Source organism: Pristiophorus japonicus, chromosome 30 (genome assembly GCF_044704955.1).
Source record: "Pristiophorus japonicus isolate sPriJap1 chromosome 30, sPriJap1.hap1, whole genome shotgun sequence".
Lineage (NCBI taxonomy): Eukaryota > Metazoa > Chordata > Chondrichthyes > Pristiophoridae > Pristiophorus > Pristiophorus japonicus.
The window spans coordinates 11,862,561-11,881,427 of NC_092006.1; the positions used below are offsets into that span (position 1 = coordinate 11,862,561).

The following is an 18,867-nucleotide window of genomic DNA, read 5'->3' on the forward strand; positions in this document are numbered from 1 at the left end:
GTTCACCAGACTGATTCCTGGGATGGGGGGGGGGTTGTCCTATGAGGAGAGATTGGGTCGACTGGGCCTACATTCTCTAGAGTTTAGAAAAATGAGAGGTGGTCTCATTGAAACATAGGATTCTGACAGGGTCGATGCAGGGAGGATGTTTCCCCCGGGCTGGGGAATCTAGAACCAGGGGTCACACCGTCTCAAGATAAGGGGTCAGCCATTTAGGACTGGGATGAGGAGGAATTTCTTCACTCAGAGGGAGGTGAATCTTTAGAATTCTCTGCCCCAGAGGGCTGTGGAGGCTCAGTCGTTGAGTATGCTCAAGACTGAGTTCGATAGATTTTTGGATATTAAGGGAATCGAGGAATTGGGCGGGTAAGTGGGGTTGAGATGGAAGATCAGCCGTAATCTCATTGAATGGCGGAGCAGGCTCGAGGGACCGAATGTCCGACTCCTAAATCTTATGTTCTTGTGTAGAAGATCGTGTGTCTGGGCTGTTGGCAGATCTCCGCTAGCAGTGACAGTAGGGAGTCGACTGTTATGTCTGTAATGTACCTATGAATGACTCCACGAGGCAATGTGTTGTGCTCAAACTGTAGTGACCTTGGTCCTTCATTCGTAACTCCAGAGTGAGGCAGCCCCTGCCACCAGGGCAGGAAACCCCGGTCTCCACCAGTTGCACCCTCTAGTGATGCCAGCATAGTATATACACAGTGTAAACCTTATTGATAGTACATCAGGTAAACAAGTCTCCATTGTATGCAACTATACAGTGACTACAGAGTATATCTATAGTCTGCATATATAACACCTACTGCAGTTATCCTCAGGATCCCTGGGTTAGCGAGCCTAGTGGAGTCCCAGGGCGGCCTGCTGACGAGTGTGTGTGAGGATATCTAATGAGGACAGTATTGGTCTTGGTTGCGATGCCCCTAAAGTTGAATAGCCTGTTGAAACTCCATGTCTACCCACCTTTTAATGTGCTCAGCGCTTCAACGAATCGCGCCCGCCTTTTTGATAACAGGCACTCGTTATTTCTCTCTCTGTTGCAGATTGTCGGGAACCTGCTGTACTATCGCTACATGAACCCTGCGATCGTGGCACCCGACGGCTTCGATATCATCGACGTCACCGCGGGAGGTGGGCTGCACACGGACCATCGCCGCCACCTGGGCTCTATCGCCAAGCTGCTGCAGCACGCCGCCTGCAGCAAGACGTTCGAGGGGGGAAACGGTCAGCTCCGCACCATGAACGACTACCTCTTCCAGTCCCAGCAGCGATTCAGGTCTCTGCTTCTCACTATTGCCTCAGAATCGGTTTCCCCACAGTGGCATTCAATGTTCGGATCACACACTCCCAGGGCAGGTACAGCAAGGGGTTAGATACAGAGTAAACCTCCCTGTACGCTGTTCCATCAGCGCTCCCAGGTCGGGTAAAGACAGCATGGGTGCAGGGTACAGCTCCTGCCATACTGCCCTGTGAATCACTGCAAGATGAGGCCCAACACAGGTTAACGGTGCTGACAATGTGCCTCAACCGACAGTCTCCGAATGGAATCTTTGGGGTTGGAATTGGTATAGTCGCGGTGCCGACGCCCCGCCCCAGAAGCGAAATTAAAGCCCCTCACGGAGTGGAGCCCCACGGTTCGCCGCACATGAGGCCAGTGCGGGCGTCGGCGGCCACACGGAGGGGTTGCTGGCCAACTCCCGGCGGGAAGGGGTCGCCGCGCACCGGGATGACATCGTCATCGCTGGTGCTATGATTCGCGCCTCCACTCTTTCCCCACAGCCCTGCCATTTCCTCCCCTTCAAGTATTTATCTCTTTTTTTGAGCCGCTGACATTTCCTCTTTGCACACCAGTCGAGTGGTCATCAGTGACGTTGACCATTTTTGCACTGTGTGCCTTGCTGTAACTAGACTGTGTTGTGTCTCATCTTAGTTGGAATGAAATGCCCCGACCCTCTTTTCCCCCCCCCACACCCTTCTGCTGCTTTGCCAGACATGAAAGATGATTATTATACAGCACTGCACTGCTTGATCGCCTTATTCTGCTAATTATAGCTTTCCTTCTCTTTTTTTATAAAGGTTCGGAGTTTTTTTTCTTAATTCCTCTCCGTGCCGCGCACCATTCTCAGCCAGGAGCCCAATGGTGGATCTGTGTTAACGCAGCTTTCTCTCTCCACCCACGTTCCCGCTAATGTGTTTTTGTGCGTGGGGGTCCCTTTAACTGGTTGCGCGGCCCATTTAAAGTTTTGCGCGTGCGTGGATTCTTCGCTCTGAAAGGCGACGAGCAGTCAGCGCGGAACCTCCAGACCTCTGCGCATAGAAACATAGAAAATAGGTGCAGGAGTAGGCCATTCGGCATTCACCATTCAACAAGATCATGGCTGATCATTCACCTCAGTATCCCTTTCCTGCTTTCTCCATACCCCTTGATCCCTTTAGCCGTAAGGGCCATATCTAACTCCCTCTTGAATATATCCAATGAACTGGCATCAACAACTCTCTGCGGCAGGGAATTCCACAGGTTAACAACTCTGAGTGAAGAAGTTTCTCCTCATCTCGGTCCTAAATGGCTTACCCCTTATCCTTAGACTATGTCCCCTGGTTCTGGACTTTCCCAACATCGGGAACATTCTTCCCGCATCTAACCTGTCCAGTCCCGTCAGAATTTTATATGTTTCGATGAGATCTCCTCATTCTTCTAAACTCCAGTGAACACAGGCCCAGTTGATCCAGTCTCTCATATGTCAGTCCTGCCATCCCAGGAATCAGTCTGGTGAACCTTCGCTGCACTCCCTCAATAACAAGAATGTCCTTCCTCAGATTAGGAGACCAAAACTGAGCACAATATTCCAGGTGTGGCCTCACCAAGGCCCTGTACAACTGCAGTAAGACCTCCCTGCTCCTATACTCAAATCCCCTAGCTATGAAGGCCAACATACCATTTGCCGCCTTCACCACCTGCTGTATCTGCATGCCAACCTTCAATGACTGATGAACCATGACACCCAGGTCTCGTTGCACCTCCCCTTGTCCTAATCTGTCACCATTCAGATAATATTCTGCCTTCGTGTTTTTGCCACCAAAATGGATAACCTCACATTTATCCACATTATACTGCTGCCATGCATTTACCCACTCACCTAACCTGTCCAAGTCACCCTGCAGCCTCTTAGCGTCCTCCTCACAGCTCACACCGCTACCCAGCTTAATGTCATCTGCAAACTTGGAGATATTACATTCAATTCCCTCATCCAAATCATTAATGTATATTGTAAATAGCTGGGGTCCCTGCACTGAGCCCTGCGGCACCCCCACTAGTCACTGCCTGCCATTCTGAAAAGGGCCTGTTTATCCTGACTCTCTGCTTCCTGTCTGCCACCCAGCTGCCATCGGCCAGTGCCACGTGGGCGAGGTGTGGAAGACAGACTGGTGCCTCAGCCGAGCCCAGCTGACCATGTGCATGCACGCTGTCCATACTGTCCCACTGGGACATGCAACAGCTTGCACTGATATAGCGCCTCAAACTGAGTAAAACATCCCAAAGCGCTTTACACCCAATGAAGTACCTTTTGGAGTGTGCTCACTGTTGCAATGTGGGGAACGCGGCAGTCAATTTGCGCACAGCAAGCTCCCACACACAGCGACGTGATAATCTGGTTTGGCGATGTTGGTCGAGGGATTAAAATTTCGTCAATAGAAATAGTCATAACTGTCTCTGTCTCGCTCTCTCTCTCTCTCTCTCTCTCTCTCTCTCTCTCTCTCTCTCTCTCTCTCTCTCTCTCTCTCTCTCTAAATTAACATTCATCTTGTGAGCCTTTCTGAAATTGGTTAACTTGGCAGCAAAGTACAGAGGGACCTGGGTGTCCTTGTACACCAGTCATTGAAAGCAAACATACAGGTGCAGCAAGCAGTTAGGAAGGCAAGTGGTATGTTGACCTTCATTGCAAGAGGGTTTGAGTACAGGAACAAGGATGTCTTACTACAGTTATACAAGGCCTTGGTGTGACCGCACCTGGAGTATTGTGTGCAGTTTGGGTCTCCTTACCTAAGAAAGGATATACTTGCTATAAGAGGGAGGGCAGCAAAGATTCACCAAACTGATTCCTGGCATGGCAGGACTGCCGTATGAGGAGAGATTGGGTCGACTGGGCCTGTATTCACTGGGGTTTAGAAGAATGAGAGGGGATCTCATTGAAAGGTATAAAATTCTGACGGGGTTGGACAGACTGGATGCGGGGAGGATGTTTCCCCGGGGCTGGGAAGTCTAGAACAAGGGCTCACACAGTCTCAGGATACGGGGTAGGAAATTTAGGACCGAGATGAGGAGAAATGTTTTCACTCAGAGGGTGGTGAACCTGTGGAATTCTCTACCACAGAAGGCTGTGGAGGCCAAGTCACTGAATATATTTAAGAGGGAGATCGATAGATTTCTAGACACAAAAGGCATCAAGGGGTATGGGGAAACAGCGGGAATCTGGTGTTGAGATAGAGGATCAGCCATGATCATATTGAATGACGGTGCAGACTCGAGGGGCCAAATGACCTACTCCTGCTCCTATATCTGTTTCTAAAGTTGCGTTCTTCTTGGTTAGTCCTACCCTGATCGCCCCGCCAGCGATGCGCGTGCCCATTAAGCCCTCAGGAAAACTTTTTGTTTCGTTTTTTACACACGTGCAAAACCTCTCCTCGATTTGTTTCTCCACCATCAGCTAAAATGACATTTTCTCTCCCTTCTAAAGGGTTAAAAGGAGGAGACCTGTGGGCGTGCGATTCCATTCATTTCCTGTTTATCGGATTACTTGTCTGCTCCTGCAGAGCGTTTTCTGAGCAGGGATAATCTGTGCCCACTTTTATGTCTGGGCCTTTGATGGTTGTTGTGATACTGAAAGAAGAAAGTCGTTTTCTCTGGCGCCCAGCAGGAGGTCAAATATTACTGCAATTATACAGGGCCCTAGTGAGACCACACCTGGAGTATTGTGTACAGTTTTGGTCTCCTTACCCAAGGAGGGATATATCATTGCCTTAGAGGAAGTGCAGCAAATGTTCACCAGACTGATTCCTGGGATGGGGGATTGTCCTACGAGGAGAGATTGAGCAGACTGGGCCGATATTCTCTGGAGTTTAGAAGAATGAGGGGTGATCTCATTGAAACATAGAATTCTTACAGGGCTTGACAGGGTAGATGCAGGGAGGATGTTTCCCCCTGGCTGGGGAGTCTAGAACCAGGGGTCACTGTCTCAGGATAAGAACATAACATAAGAAATAGGAGCAGGAGTTGGCCATTCGGCCCCTCGAGCCTGCTCCGCCATTCAATAAGATCATGGCTGATCTGATCATGGACTCAGCTCCACTTCCCCACCCGCTTCCCATAACCCTCGACTCCTTTATTCCTTAATAATCTGTCTATCTCCACCTTAAATATATTCAATGATCCAGCCTCCACAGCTCTCTGGGGCAGAGAATTCCACAGATTCACCACCCTCTGAGTGAAGAAATTCCTCCTCATCTCAGTTTTAAGGGGTCGGCCATTTAGGACTGAGATGAGGAGAAACTTCTTCACTCAGAGGGTGGTGAATCTTTGGAATTCTCTACACTAGAGGGCTGTGGAGGCTCGGTCGTTGAGTATATTCAAGGCTGAGATCGATAGATTTTTGGATATTAAGGGATATGGGGATCGGGCGGGAAAGTGGAGTTGAGGTAGAAGATCAGTCGTGGTCGTATTGAATGACAGAGCAGGTTCGAGGGGCCGAATGGCCACCTCCTGCTCCTCATTCTTATGTTCTTGTGTACTGCTGAACAGTTTTTTTTTCTCTTCCTCCTCGTCCTCCCATAACTCACAAGGGATTGAAGGGTTATGGGGACCGGGCAGGGAAGTGGAGCTGAATCCATGATCCAATCAGCCACGATCTTAAGTGGCGGAGCAGGCTCGAGGGCCAAATAGCCGACTCCTGCTCCTATTTCTTATGTACTATTAGTGGCCCTCACAATGCGGTTCTTCCTGAGATCAACAGATGCAGACCAGGTGTTGAACTTGAGACTCGGTTGGTCCAAATGGCTCAGGACCATACTGGGCGGTCCATTTACCTCCATGAGCTATCTGGGAAGCTGCAATTGGATATTTTGAACGTAAACTGTACTCTGAGCGCTCAGCCGTACTTGAAAGCAGTTCAGTTTGGAGAGGTACCAATGACTTTGTAGTTCCAAATCCGCCCCGTGGTCCTTGCAGCGTCCCTTGAGAGAGAGTAGTTCCCCTCTGTGTAGCTTTTAGCTGTTGGCTTTTATGTGGTGGTGGTGGGAGGATATGGAGAGAATCTGTTGCGATTCAGTATTCTACGTTTTCTGATGGCGTGTTTTTCAATCCCAGGGCGTTTTTCCGTACAGCCTGCGACGTTCCTGAACTCGAGGAGCGTTTTAACGTGGATGAGTATTCCGAAATGGTCAGTCTCAACAAACCTGTCATCTATGTAACCGTCGGCGAGCTGATCAACACCCACAGGGTAAGTGATCCAATAGACGAGCAGGTTCGAGGGGCCGAATGGCCACCTCCTGTTCCTATCAACGTCTTGGGTTCAGGAAAGAAAGAAAGACTTGCATTTTATACAGCTCCTTTCACAATCACCGGACGTCTCAAAGCGTTTTACAGCCAATGAAGTACTTTTGGAGAGTGGTCACTGTTGTAATGTGGGAAATGCGGCAGCCAATATGCGCACAGCAAGGCTCCCACACACAGCAATGTGATAATGACCCAGATTATCTGTGTTTTTTGTTATATTGATTGAGGGATAAATCTTGGCCAGGACACTGGGGAGAACTCCCCTGTTCTTCGAACTAGTGACGAGGGATCTTTTACATCCACCTGAGAGAGCAGACGGGGGGCCCCGGTTTAATGTCTCATTCGAAAGACGGCCCCTCCGGACAGTGCGGCGCTCCCTCAGTACCGCCCCTCCGACAGTGCGGCGCTCCCTCAGTACCGCCCCTCCGACAGTGCGGCGCTCCCTCAGTACCGCCCCTCCGACAGTGCGGCGCTCCCTCAGTACCGCCCCCCGACAATCCCTGGAGTGGGACTTGAACCACAACCTTCTGACTCAGGTGAGTGTGCTACTCCCTGAGCCACAGCTGATGCAGGAGTGTGTCCGTACTGCCCAATATCGAATTGTATAATCGTGTAACCCAGGGTGTGACAACAGGACCTTTTGTGATCCGATTCGAGTGTCGTGTCTTCCACACCTGCCCTCGGTTAACCAATCTCTTCGTAGGCGAACTGAGAAACACTTTGTGTGATGAGGCCAGATACAAATTGTTAGGCTGCTTTATTGCGCAGGTAGCAAATGAACTGTTAAAGTTAGCTCGACCTCGCGCATCTCCTCACAAAATGGGGGGAAATGTTAAACCACATGTCCTGTCCCTGCTTAACTTGTCCCTTTTGCCGTTGACTTTGCATTAAAGACAGTTCAGAGAAGGTTCACTCGGTTGATTCCTGAGATGAGGGGTTGTCTTATGAGGAAAGGTTGAGCAGGTTGGGCCTGTACTCAGTGGAGTTTAGAAGACTGAGAGGTGATCGTATTGAAGCGTATAAGATTCTGAGGGGGCTGGACAGGATAGATGCAGAGAGGATGTTTCCCCTCATGGGAGAACCTAGAACTAGGGGACATAGTTTCAGAATAAGGGGTCGCCCATTTAAAATGGAGATGAGGAGGAATTCCTTCTCTGAGGGTCGTCAATCTTTGGAATTCTCTGCCCCAGAGAGCTGTGGAGGCTGGGTCATTGAATATATTTAAGGTGGAGATAGACAGATTTTTGAACGATAAGGGGGTCGAGGGTTATGGGGAGTGGGCAGGGAAGTGGAGTTGAGGCCAAGATCTTATTGAATGGCGGAGCAGGCTGGAGGGGCCGAACGGCCGACTCCTGCTCCTATTTCTTATGTCTCTACCTGTTTCTAACTGGAAAAACGTGACGTGCATTGCTTTTAACTCCCAGATCTGGACCAAGACTGTATCTCGGTCCTTCTGTTCAAATCTTGACTGCCTCCGAATCTGGTTTTCCCTCCTTCTCTCTCAATTCTGACCCGGAAAGCAATAGGGCAATGTAAAACTCCCTCTGCACTGCTCTGACAATGCTCCTCTCCAGCCTGCAAGTAGCAGCCTCCATTGCGACTGTCCCCGCGATTTTTCTTTGAAGCGTCGCACTGAAGGTTTTTTGCTGCATCTATGAAGTGTAACCTTGTTTGTGCTTTCCCAGTTACTGCTGCAGCATCAGGACTCCCTCTCGCCCGAACACACTGACCCTCTTCACGAACTGCTGGGGGACCTTGGGGACGTACCAACTGTCGAATCACTCCTCGGCAAGTACTTCATTGTTTCTCGGTTTCTGTATGTCTGAATCTATGAATTCTGGCGATTCTGAGAAGGAGTGATTGAAACGAGTTTTCCCCCTTTAGCTCAGTGGGTAGCTCTCTCTCGCCTCTGTCACAAGGTCGCGGGTTCCAGTCCCACTCCAGAGACTTCAGGCCCATAATCCAGGCTGACACTCCCAGTGCAGTGCTGAGGGAGCCCCGCCCTGTCGGAGGGGCGGTGCTGAGGGAGCCCCGCCCTGTCGGAGGGGCGGTGCTGAGGGAGCCCCGCCCTGTCGGAGGGGCGGTGCTGAGGGAAGGCCGCCCTGTCGGAGGGGCGGTGCTGAGGGAGGGCCGCACTGTCGGAGGAGCCGTCTTTCAGATGAGACATTAAACCGAGGCCCCGTCTGCCCTCTCGGGTGGGTGTAAAAGATCCCACGGCCACTATTTGAAGAAGAGCAGGGGGAGTTCTTTCCGGTGTTCTTTAAAATGATGAAGGGTTTGATAGGGTAGACATTGAGATGATTTCACTTGTGGGGAGACCAGACCTAGGGGCCATCAATATAAGATAGTCGTTAACAAATTCAGTGGGTAATTCAGGAGAAACTTTAGAACATAAGAAATAGGAGCAGGAGTAGGCCACCTGGCCCCTCGAGCCTGCTCCGCCATTAAATAAGATCATGGCTGATCTGATCATGGACTCTGCTCCAATTCCCTGCATGCTCCGCATAACCCTTTATTCCCTTATCGCTCAAAAATCTGTCTATCTCTGCCTTGAATATATTTACCCGGAGAGTGGTGAGAATGTGGAACTCGCCACCACACGGAGTGGTTGAGGCGAATAGTATCGTTGCATTTAAGGAAAAGCTGGATAAACACACGAGGTAGAAAGGAGAATAGAAGGATATGGGGATGGGGGGGTGGGGGGATGAAGCGGGGTGGGAGGGGGCTGGTGTGGAGCATAACACCGGCACGGAACAGATGGGCTGAATGGCCTGTTTCTGTGCTGTATATTCTGTGTAATGGGGGAGGTTAGGGAGTAATTGGGCTCAAATTCTCATCAAATCTGAGGTTGTGCTTTATCATCCTAGGCAGTCCCTGACTTGCTTTCACGTCAAAAAGTTCACAGGTGTTTCAATGAAGGACGTAAAATTCCAGGTCCCGAACTACATCCTGAAGGGTGGAAGCTGCCTGTGGTTGGATTTTTTTAACGTGGGGTGACCGTTGTACACCAGCCACCACACGGGCTTGACAGAGCGAGGTCTTGGTCCAGGGGCAAGGGTTAACCAGGACGACTGGAGACCAGCTCTGTTGCATGGACCTAGTTACACGCACATATTGCCGGATTATTACAGCAGGGTTGTTAGCTAACAAAGACCACAGCCTGCAGTTAAAAGTTTAACATTCTGTAAAAACTGACTCTTAACAGGACACATTAATGAGCCTTTGATGAGATGGTCACTTCACAGCTCCCATCAAAAAATATATTCATTTAAGCATTATTGTTACCCCCCACTATGAAAAGAACCAACTTGAGAGTCTCAGGGCGACCAGGTAATCTGTTTTTGTCAGAGGGATAATTGTTGGCTCGGGCTTGGGGAAGGGGGCTTTATCAGCCTCGTGGCTCTCTCACTACTTCACTGACTCCGTGCAATTTCCGTTCTCCATCCACAGGTGAAGGTGCTGTGAATGCAAATGATCCGCATGCTGACCAAACCCTGGCCCAGCTCAACAAGATGGAGGTTTCACTAACGCTCACCAACAAATTTGACATTTACAAGAACGGCGACGGGGCGAGTGACACCAGAGGTTTGCTGCTGAGGTCAGTAGGCTGGACTCGGTCAACATTTACCAGATAAGGTAATTGGCAAAAGAACCAGGGGGATGGAGGGCGATGAGGAAGAATTTTGTTTGTGCTGTAAAACCTCTGGCTGGATTCTGTGACCCACTGCATCACTACACTTGGAGGCCCCGACCTGCGAGAGACCATCAGCGGCAGGTCGGGGCCATATAAGGAGCGGTGAGCGGTGGCCATGGGCAGCGTGGAGGGATGCCACTGCAAGGTACGGCGCGAGCTGGTGCAGGAGGGTGACTGCAGCGAAAAGTGATGTCGTCAAGATCCAGGTACAGCAGAAGCAGCGACGTCGGGGCGAAGGAGCGGCGAGAGATTGTAGAGGAGCACAGGCCAGCCCGTACTGTGCGATATGTGTGCGCACTAGGTCCGTGCAGCAGAGCTGGTCTCCAGTCGTCTTGGTTAACCCTTGCCACTGGACCAAGACCTCGCTCGCTCTGTCCGGTGGCTGGTGTGCAACGGCCACCACACGTTAAAAAAATCCACGCACAGGCATCTTCCACCCCTTCAGGATGTAGTTCAGGTCCTTCATTGAAACACCTGTGAACTCATCCTTTTTTTGGCGTGGAAGCAAGTCATCCTCGTTTCGAGGGACTGCCTATGATAATGACACTTCATAGGTCACTGCAAATTCATGGCCCAACATTTTAACAGCCCCAGGTTCAAAAGAACATCGACCCTTTCACCACAGGCCCCGGAGGGTTTATGTCTGAAATGCGGTTCTCAGTTGGCGTTTTGCCCTGAAAGCAGATGGTTGTAGATGCTCCAAGACAGGAATCGAGGATTGAAAATATTATGTATACAAGAACTCCACGAGGCTGAGTACTGTGAGCTAAACTTAATGTGACCTTGGTCGTCTTTATTACAACTCCAGAGTGCCTAAACAACATGGGCCAACCTTTTGTACGTGTGTGCAGGTGACCATCAGGACTCCAACAGTTGCGCCCTCTAGTGGCAAGTATTACATAGTTGCATACATAACAGAAAAAGGTGCTGCTTTCCGTAGAATCTTGCAGCACAGGAGCCCATACGGACTCTCGTGCCTGTGCCGGTTCTTTCTGAGATGTAGGAGTGCAGGAAGGATACACGAGAGTGCAGAGAGCCAGTGTGTTCATGTTGCCTAACAACAAAGTGCGTAAGTCACAATCGGTGTCTCAGAAGCCTTGTAGGATCATTCACCACAGATTAGGCCATTCAGCCTTCGAAAGAGCGATCCAATTAGTCCCACTTGCGGTATTATAGAATCTCTCAGCTCAGGAAGAGGCCATTCGGCCTATCGTGCCTGTGCCGGCTCTTTGAGACAGCCATTCAGTCCCACTCCTCCCTGCTCTTTCCCCACAGCCCTGCAAAATGTTCCCCTTCAAGTAGTCTTCAAATTATCTGGAATTAAAAAGCTAGAATCAGTAATGGTGATCTCAAAACTACCGAATTGTCGTAAAAACCCCAACTGGTTCACCAATGCCCTTTCGGGAAGGAAACCTGTCCTTACCTGGTCAGGCCGTATGTGTGACTCCAGACCCACAGCAATGTGGTTGACTCTTAACTGCCCCTCTGAAATGGCCCAGCGAGCCACTCAGTTTTATAACAAAACCGCTGCAATAAAGTCAGCACCTTCACCACACGGGACTGCAGCGGTTCAAGAAGGCGGCTCACCACCACCTTCTCAAGGGCAATTAGGAACGGGCAATAAATGCCGGCCTTGCCAGCAACCCCACAACCCGTCAACAAATTTAAAAAATGTTTTAAGTATTTATCCGATTCCCGTTTGAAAGTCACTATTGAATCTGCTCCCACCGCCCTTTCAGGCAGCGCGTTCCCGATCACAACAACATTCTCCCCATCTCCCCCTCTGGTTCCATCGCCGATTATCGTCAATCTGTGTCTCTCTGGTTACCCACCCTCCTGCCCCCGGGAACAGTCTCCTGATTTACTCCTCAAAACCCCTCGTTTTAGTGAACCCCTCGGTTAAATCTCCCCCTTAACCTTCTCCAGTCTCTCCACGTCACTGAAGTCCCTCATCCCCCGGGACCATTCTGGTCGATCTCCTCCTCACCCCCTCAAAGGCCTTCACATCCTCCCTAAAGTGCGGGGCCCAGAATTGGACACAATACTCCAGCTGGAGCCTAAGCAGAGATTTCTATAAAGGTTTAGCGTAACTTCCTTGCTTGAATAGAAAATGCCAGGCAATTTGAACCTCTCTGGAGGCTGCGATTCTCCCCTAATGCCCCTATTTGGAGGATGAGCCAAATGGGTTTTTCTTATCCCTGGTGGCTGCTGCTTAGTATGCCATATAAATAAACTGTTAAAACTAATGAGAAGGCTCAACGTCTATCCTTCACCATTTTTAAGAGATGGTTGGATGGGCACTTAAAGTGCCATAACCTGCAGGGTTACGGACCAAGAGCTGGTAATTGGGATTAGACTGGATGACCTTTGGTTGGCCGACACAGATATAATGGTAAGCACAGCAGGGAATAGAATGCAGCCAGGGTGATGATCTGGACAGGTCAGAGAGGAATTTTCCCAGATTTTTTTCTCCCTAAATTTTTATCCTGGGTTTTTATCTGGTTTTTGCCTCTCCCAGGGGATCACATGGCTCCGGTTGGGGTGGAGTGTAGAATGTTTCATTGTAAGGGGTGTCACAGTTGTGTGGGGCGGACTGGTTGGCCTGGATGCTCTTTGCCTTTCCGTCACTGTTCACTGTTCATAGATTTATATGTAACCTTCAGGGCTGCTGACCAAGGGCTGTGCGGCTCTTTGTCGGCCGGCGCGGACACGATGGGCCGAAAAGGCCTCCTGTGCTGACAATTTCAATGTTTCAATCAACACGCTTCTGTTATTTTAGCACAAAGCAGCTAATCGTGGACGTCATCCGATCGCAAGCTGGAGACTCGTTGGCTGAAATATTGCAAACATCTGCCTCAACAGATCAGGTAAATGAGGTGGCGGGGGGCGAGGGGAGTGTAAAAGTGAAGGGGACTCGGAGCTTACCCTGAATGCCTCAGTGAGCACATATATTGAACTGGACGTTCCGACTTCATCCCCAGTGTCTATTGAACCAGCTGATCACATCGGAAATGTAATGCATATGGCTCCGTGCCCCACACCCCCCCCAGGTTTAGGGAGGGAAAGTTAGGCCACAGCTGGAGCACTGTGTGCAGTTCTGGTCACCACATTACAGGAAAGATGTGATTGCACTAGAGAGGGTACAGAGGAGATTTACCAGGATTTTGCCGGGACTGGGGAATTTTAGCTCTGAGGAAAGATTGGATAGGCTGGGGTTGTTTTCTTTGGAACAGAGGAGGCTGAGGGGAGACCTGATTGAGGTGACTAGATAGAGTGGCTAGGACGGACATTTCCCTTAGCAGAGAGGTTAACAACCAGGGGCATGGATTTAAAGTAATTGGGGGGAGGTTTAGAGGGGATTTGAGGGGAAATGTCTTCACCCAGAGGGTGGTGGGGGTCTGGGGTGGAACTCACTGCCTGAAAGGGTGGTAGAGGCAGAAACCCTCACCACATTTAAAAAGTACCTGGATGTGCACTTGAAGTGCCGTAACCCACAGGGCCACGGACCGAGAGCGAGAAAGTGACTCTTTTCCGGCCGGTACAGACACGATGAGCCGAATGGCCTCCTTCCGTGCTGTAAATTTCTAATGATTCTGAGAATTGGATGAGTTGCTATCCAGTGTCATCGGCAGGTAAGGGCAGTCTCGGCCTCAATCGCGATTTCCCCCACCCCAGGCGCCATAGCAACGCCAACCTGTCGAGGATTCCGCCTGCTTGAGTGAGCCCAGGGGGGGCAACTGCGACGGCGGAGTTGACCCCCTCAGCAGGCTGTTATTCTGTGCCCTCTGAGTAAGAGCCTGGCAGAGGAGAGGTTGGAGAAGTTTGGGACTGTTCTCCTTGGAACAGAGAAGGTTTAGAGGTGACCCAGTTGAGGTTGGGCCTCTATTCATTGGAATTCAGAAGAATGAGAGATGATATTGAAACGTACAAGATTATGAGGGGGCTTGACAAAGTGGATGCAGAGAGGATGTTTCCACTGATGGAGGAGACTAGAACTAGGGGGCATGATCTTAGAATAAAGGAGCTGCCCATTTAAAACTGAGATGAGGAGAAATTTCTTCTCTGAGGGTTGTGGATCTGTGGGATTCGCTGCCTCAGAGAGCTGTGGAAGCTGGGACATTGAATAAATTTAAGACCGAGATAGACAGATTCTTAACTGATAAGTGGGCGGGGCTCAATGACAGGGCAGGAGGTGTTTAGCGCCCCTCCCTGGCGCTAATGGTGGCGCTAAACAGCCGAATTTCTCCTCACGAGGAACTTGCATGGTTACGGACAAGAAGCAGGGGTTGGAACTAAGCGCGACTGCTCTCTCGAAGAGCCAGCATAGACACGACGGGCCGAGTGGCCTCCTGTGCTGTACGTTTCTATGGTTCCATAAGTGCGTTTGTCCGTAGGTCGGCAAAACTGGCCGGAAAGGAATCCCACAGCGCCGTTAGTGAGGGAGTTCCAGGATTTTGACCCAGCGACAATGAAGGAACGGTGATATATTTCCAAGTCAGGGTGGTGTGTGTTACTGGGAGGGGAACGTGGAGGTGGTGGTGTCCCCATGCACCTGCTGCCCTTGTCCTTCTAGGCGGTAGAGGTCGCGTGTTTTGGAGGTGCTGCCGAAGAAGCCTTGGCGAGTTGCCGCGGTGCATCTTGTAGACGGTGCACACTGCAGCCACGATGCGCCGGTGGTGAAGGGAGTGAGTGTTGAAGGTGGTGGGTAGCGTGTCGATCAAGCGGGCTGCTTTGTCCTGGATGGTGTCGAGCTTCTTGAATGTTGTTGGAGCTGCAACTCATCCAGGCAAGTGGAGAGTATTCCCTCACACTCCTGATGGTGGAAAAGCTTTAGGAAGCCAGGAGGTGAGACATTTGCCGCAGAATACCGAACCTCTGACCACTTGCTGCCACAGTATTTATGTGTCTGGTCGCTTCAGTGAGCGGGTTATTGTTGTGTGCGTTGAACCTGCGTCTAACTCCAGACCAGCACCTGTTTGTGTAACTTTGCCCTGTCTCTAGGTGGCCGACCATCACCGCATCGTTCAGAAGCGGGCGATGCGTGACGCACGCACTCCAGAGAAGATGAAGCGGAACCAGTCCCTGGTCCTCGACAACAAGCTCCCGATTGAGGAGAAAAAGAGAAAGATCGTTCGGAGCCTGAGAAAGCTGGAGGCTATCGGCGTCGTCCCTGCAGCCAACGGATACCAGCAACTCATCAATGAGATAGCCAGGGTGAGAGAGCGGCAAACCTTCGCTCAGTAGAATTGCTGAAGTCTTCGCTCGGGAGGCCGGGATGATAGACCAGCCCACCATTACCGTCCCGTGGGGCAAGTGTCAGCTGTGCCTCAGTGGGTAGCACACTCCTGTTTTGAGTCAGAAGGTTGTGGGTTCAAGTCCCCACTCCAGTGACTTGAGCATATAAATCTAAGCTGAGACACAGTGCAGTACTGAGGGAGCCCTGCACTGTCGGAGGGGCGGTACTGAGGGGGGGCGGTACTGAGGGAGCGCCGCACTGTCGGAGGGGCAGTACTGAGGGAGCGCCGCACTGTCGGAGGGGCGGTACTGAGGGAGCGCCGCACTGTCGGAGGGGCAGTACTGAGGGAGCGCCGCACTGTCGGGGGGGCAGTACTGAGGGAGCGCCGCACTGTCGGGGGGGCAGTACTGAGGGAGCGCCGCACTGTCGGAGGGGCAGTACTGAGGGAGCGCCGCACTGTCGGAGGGGCAGTACTGAGGGAGTGCCGCACTGTCGGAGGGGCAGTACTGAGGGAGCGCCGCACTGTCGGGGGGGCAGTACTGAGGGAGCGCCGCACTGTCGGAGGGGCAGTACTGAGGGAGCGCCGCACTGTCGGAGGGGCAGTACTGAGGGTGCCCCGCACTGTCAGAGGGGCAGTACTGAGGGAACGCCGCATTGTCGGAATGCCGCACTGTCGGAAGGGTAGTACTGAGGCAGTGCCGCACTGTCGGAGGTCCCGTCTTTCAGATGAGACGTTAAACTGAGGCCCTATCTTCCCCCTCAGATGGACCTAAAAGTTCCCGCGGCACTATTTCGAAGAGGAGCTTGGGGAGTTCTCTCCGGTGTCCTGGCCAATATTTATTCACATTACAAAAGCTGATGATCTGGGTCATTAACACATTGCTGTGTGTGGGAGCTTGCTGTGCGCAAATTGGCTGCCGCATTTCCCACATTACAACAGTGACTACACTCCAAAAGTGCTAGTTGTAAAGCGCTTTGGGACATCCGCTGGTCGTGAAAGACACTATATAAATGCAGTTCTGCCTGTCTGCCTTGAGCGATGCACCAGCCAGTGGAGCAGCAGATGTCTGCCCCTGCGGGCAAGGCAGGCTGGCGAGAGCGTTCCCTCAGCTCCCCTCTCACACTCTGCTCTCTCCTTCCCCACAGGACATCCAGAACCACCGGCGTTACAGACAGCAGCGCAAGGCGGAACTGACCAAGCTGAGACAGACGCTGAACGGGATGAACTCCAAGACGGCCTTCTATGAGGAGCAAATCGACTACTACAACCAGTACATCAAGACCTGCCTAGACAACCTGGCCGCCAAGGGAAAGTACGTGTGGGCGCTATGCCCATTGGCACCTGGTATTTCTTCAGGAGGGTCCAAGGTTTTGGGAAGCGGGCAGGGAAGTGGAGTTGATGTCGAAGATCAGCCATCATGATCTTATTGATTGTTGGAGCAGGCTCGAGGGGCCAAATGGCTGACTCCTGCTCCTGTTTCTTATGTTCTCATATCTGGGCTCCAGGCCCTTCCGTCACAACACAAAATGCTGGAAATGCACAGCGGATCATCAACAACAGGTGGGCATCACCTTAAATTTAGAGCCAGGCCGTTCAGGGGTGATGTCACGAAGCACTTCTTCACACAAAGGGCGGTAGGAATCGGGAACTCTCTCCCCCAATAAGCTGTCGAGGCCAGGGGTCAATTAGAAATTTCAAAACGAGATTTTTGTTGGGTATGGGTATCGAGGGTTAAGGAACCAAGGCACGTGGGTGGAGTTAAGATACAGATCAGCCCCGATCTAATTAAATGGCAGAACCGTCTCGAGTGGCTGAAGCGCCTCCTCCTGTTCCGAACTTGCATTTATAAAGCGTCGTTGATAGAGTAAAACATCCCAAGACGCTTCGCAGGAGTGTTATCAGGCAACATTTGATACCGAGCTGCCTAAGGAGATACTAAGACACAGAGGTGGCTTTAAAGGAGGAGAGAGAGAGAGGAGGAGAGGTTTAGGGAGGGAGTTCCAGAGCTTGGGGCCCAGGCAGCTGAAGGCACGGCCACCGATGGTGGGGCGATGGAAATCGGGGGATACGCAAGAGGCCAGAATTGGAGGAGCGCAGAGATCTCAGGTGGGGGGGTGTTGTAGGGCTGGAGGAGGTGACAGATAGGGGGGGAGAGAGGAGGTGTTGTTGGGCTGGGGGAGGTGAAGAATGGGGAGGGAGGTGTTGTACGGCTGGGGGAGGTGATGGGGGGGAGGTGCTGGAGGAGGTGGGGGAGGGAGGTGTTGTAGGACTGGAGGAGGTGATTGGTGGGGGAGTGGTTGCAGGGCTGGAGGAGGTGACGGATAGGGAGGGGGCCAGACCAGGGGCCAATGTAGGTCAGCAGGTGAAACTGCAAGATGGTCAGTATTTTGGGGTGTTGCTGCCTGGTTGGCCCTGAGGAAGTCAGACCTGTTAATCGATCATTTCACTCCCCGTCGACTGACTGCATTCCCAGTGCCTTCTCGTTTACAGTTCCTGAAGTCACCATCTGTCTGTGACGACTGGGAGGTGAATGGCAAGTGTTCCCAGTATCTGCTTTTGCCAATTATTGATGCATTTCGGGCCCAAATTGTGGAGCGCTAGCTTACTTTAGCATTAGAAATAGGAGCAGGAGTCGGCCATTCGACCCCTCGTGCCTGCTCCGCCATTTAATACGATCATGGCTGATCCGGTCATGGACTCAGCTCCACTTCCCTGCCCGCTCCCCATAACCCTTCACTCCCTTATCGCTGTCTATCTATCTATCTCCACCTTAAATATATTCAATGTCCCAGCCTCCACAGCTCTCTGGGGCAGAGAATTCCACAGATTTACAACCCTCTGAGAAGAAATTCCTCCTCATTTCTGTTTTAAATGGGCGACCCCTTATTCTGAAACTATGCCCCCTAGTTCTAGATTCCCCCACGAGGGGAAACATCCTCTCTGCATCTGCCCTGTCCAGTCCCCTCAGAATCTTTTACGTTTCAATAAGATCACCTCTCATTCTTCTAAACTCCAATGAGTATAGGCTCAACCTGCTCAACCTTTCTTCAAAAGACAACTCCTTCATCTCCGTAATTAACCTCGTGAACCTTCTCTGAACAGCCTCCAATGCAAGTGAATTTGAATAAGGAGACCAAAACTGTACGCAGTACTCCAGGTGTGGCCTCACCAATAACCCTGTACAGTTGGAGCAGGACTTCTCTGCTTTTATACTCTATCCCCCTTGCAATAAAGGCCAACATTCCATTTGCCTTCCTGATTACCTTCCTTTAGCAATGTGACGGCTTGTGCTCAGTCCCAGCCCGAGGGCCCCGCTATGTCCCTGTGGGGCAGGTACACTAATAATGCCCCCACTCCTCCTCCTCCAATGATCTCTCCACCTTCAC

The 18,867-nt window shown here is 51.3% G+C and overlaps 1 protein-coding gene across 1 annotated transcript in view; it reads left to right on the plus strand.

Moving 5' to 3' along the window:
• Nucleotides 1-18,867, plus strand: part of iqgap3 (IQ motif containing GTPase activating protein 3) — a 153,352-nt gene that overhangs the window by 121,170 nt on the left and 13,315 nt on the right. The window contains exons 29-35 of the mRNA XM_070868690.1: nucleotides 1,044-1,276; nucleotides 6,362-6,494; nucleotides 8,236-8,338; nucleotides 10,001-10,148; nucleotides 13,024-13,111; nucleotides 15,246-15,458; nucleotides 16,627-16,793. Of these exons, the coding sequence (XP_070724791.1) occupies nucleotides 1,044-1,276; nucleotides 6,362-6,494; nucleotides 8,236-8,338; nucleotides 10,001-10,148; nucleotides 13,024-13,111; nucleotides 15,246-15,458; nucleotides 16,627-16,793 (1,085 nt within the window). The remainder of the gene's footprint in view (nucleotides 1-1,043; nucleotides 1,277-6,361; nucleotides 6,495-8,235; nucleotides 8,339-10,000; nucleotides 10,149-13,023; nucleotides 13,112-15,245; nucleotides 15,459-16,626; nucleotides 16,794-18,867) is intronic.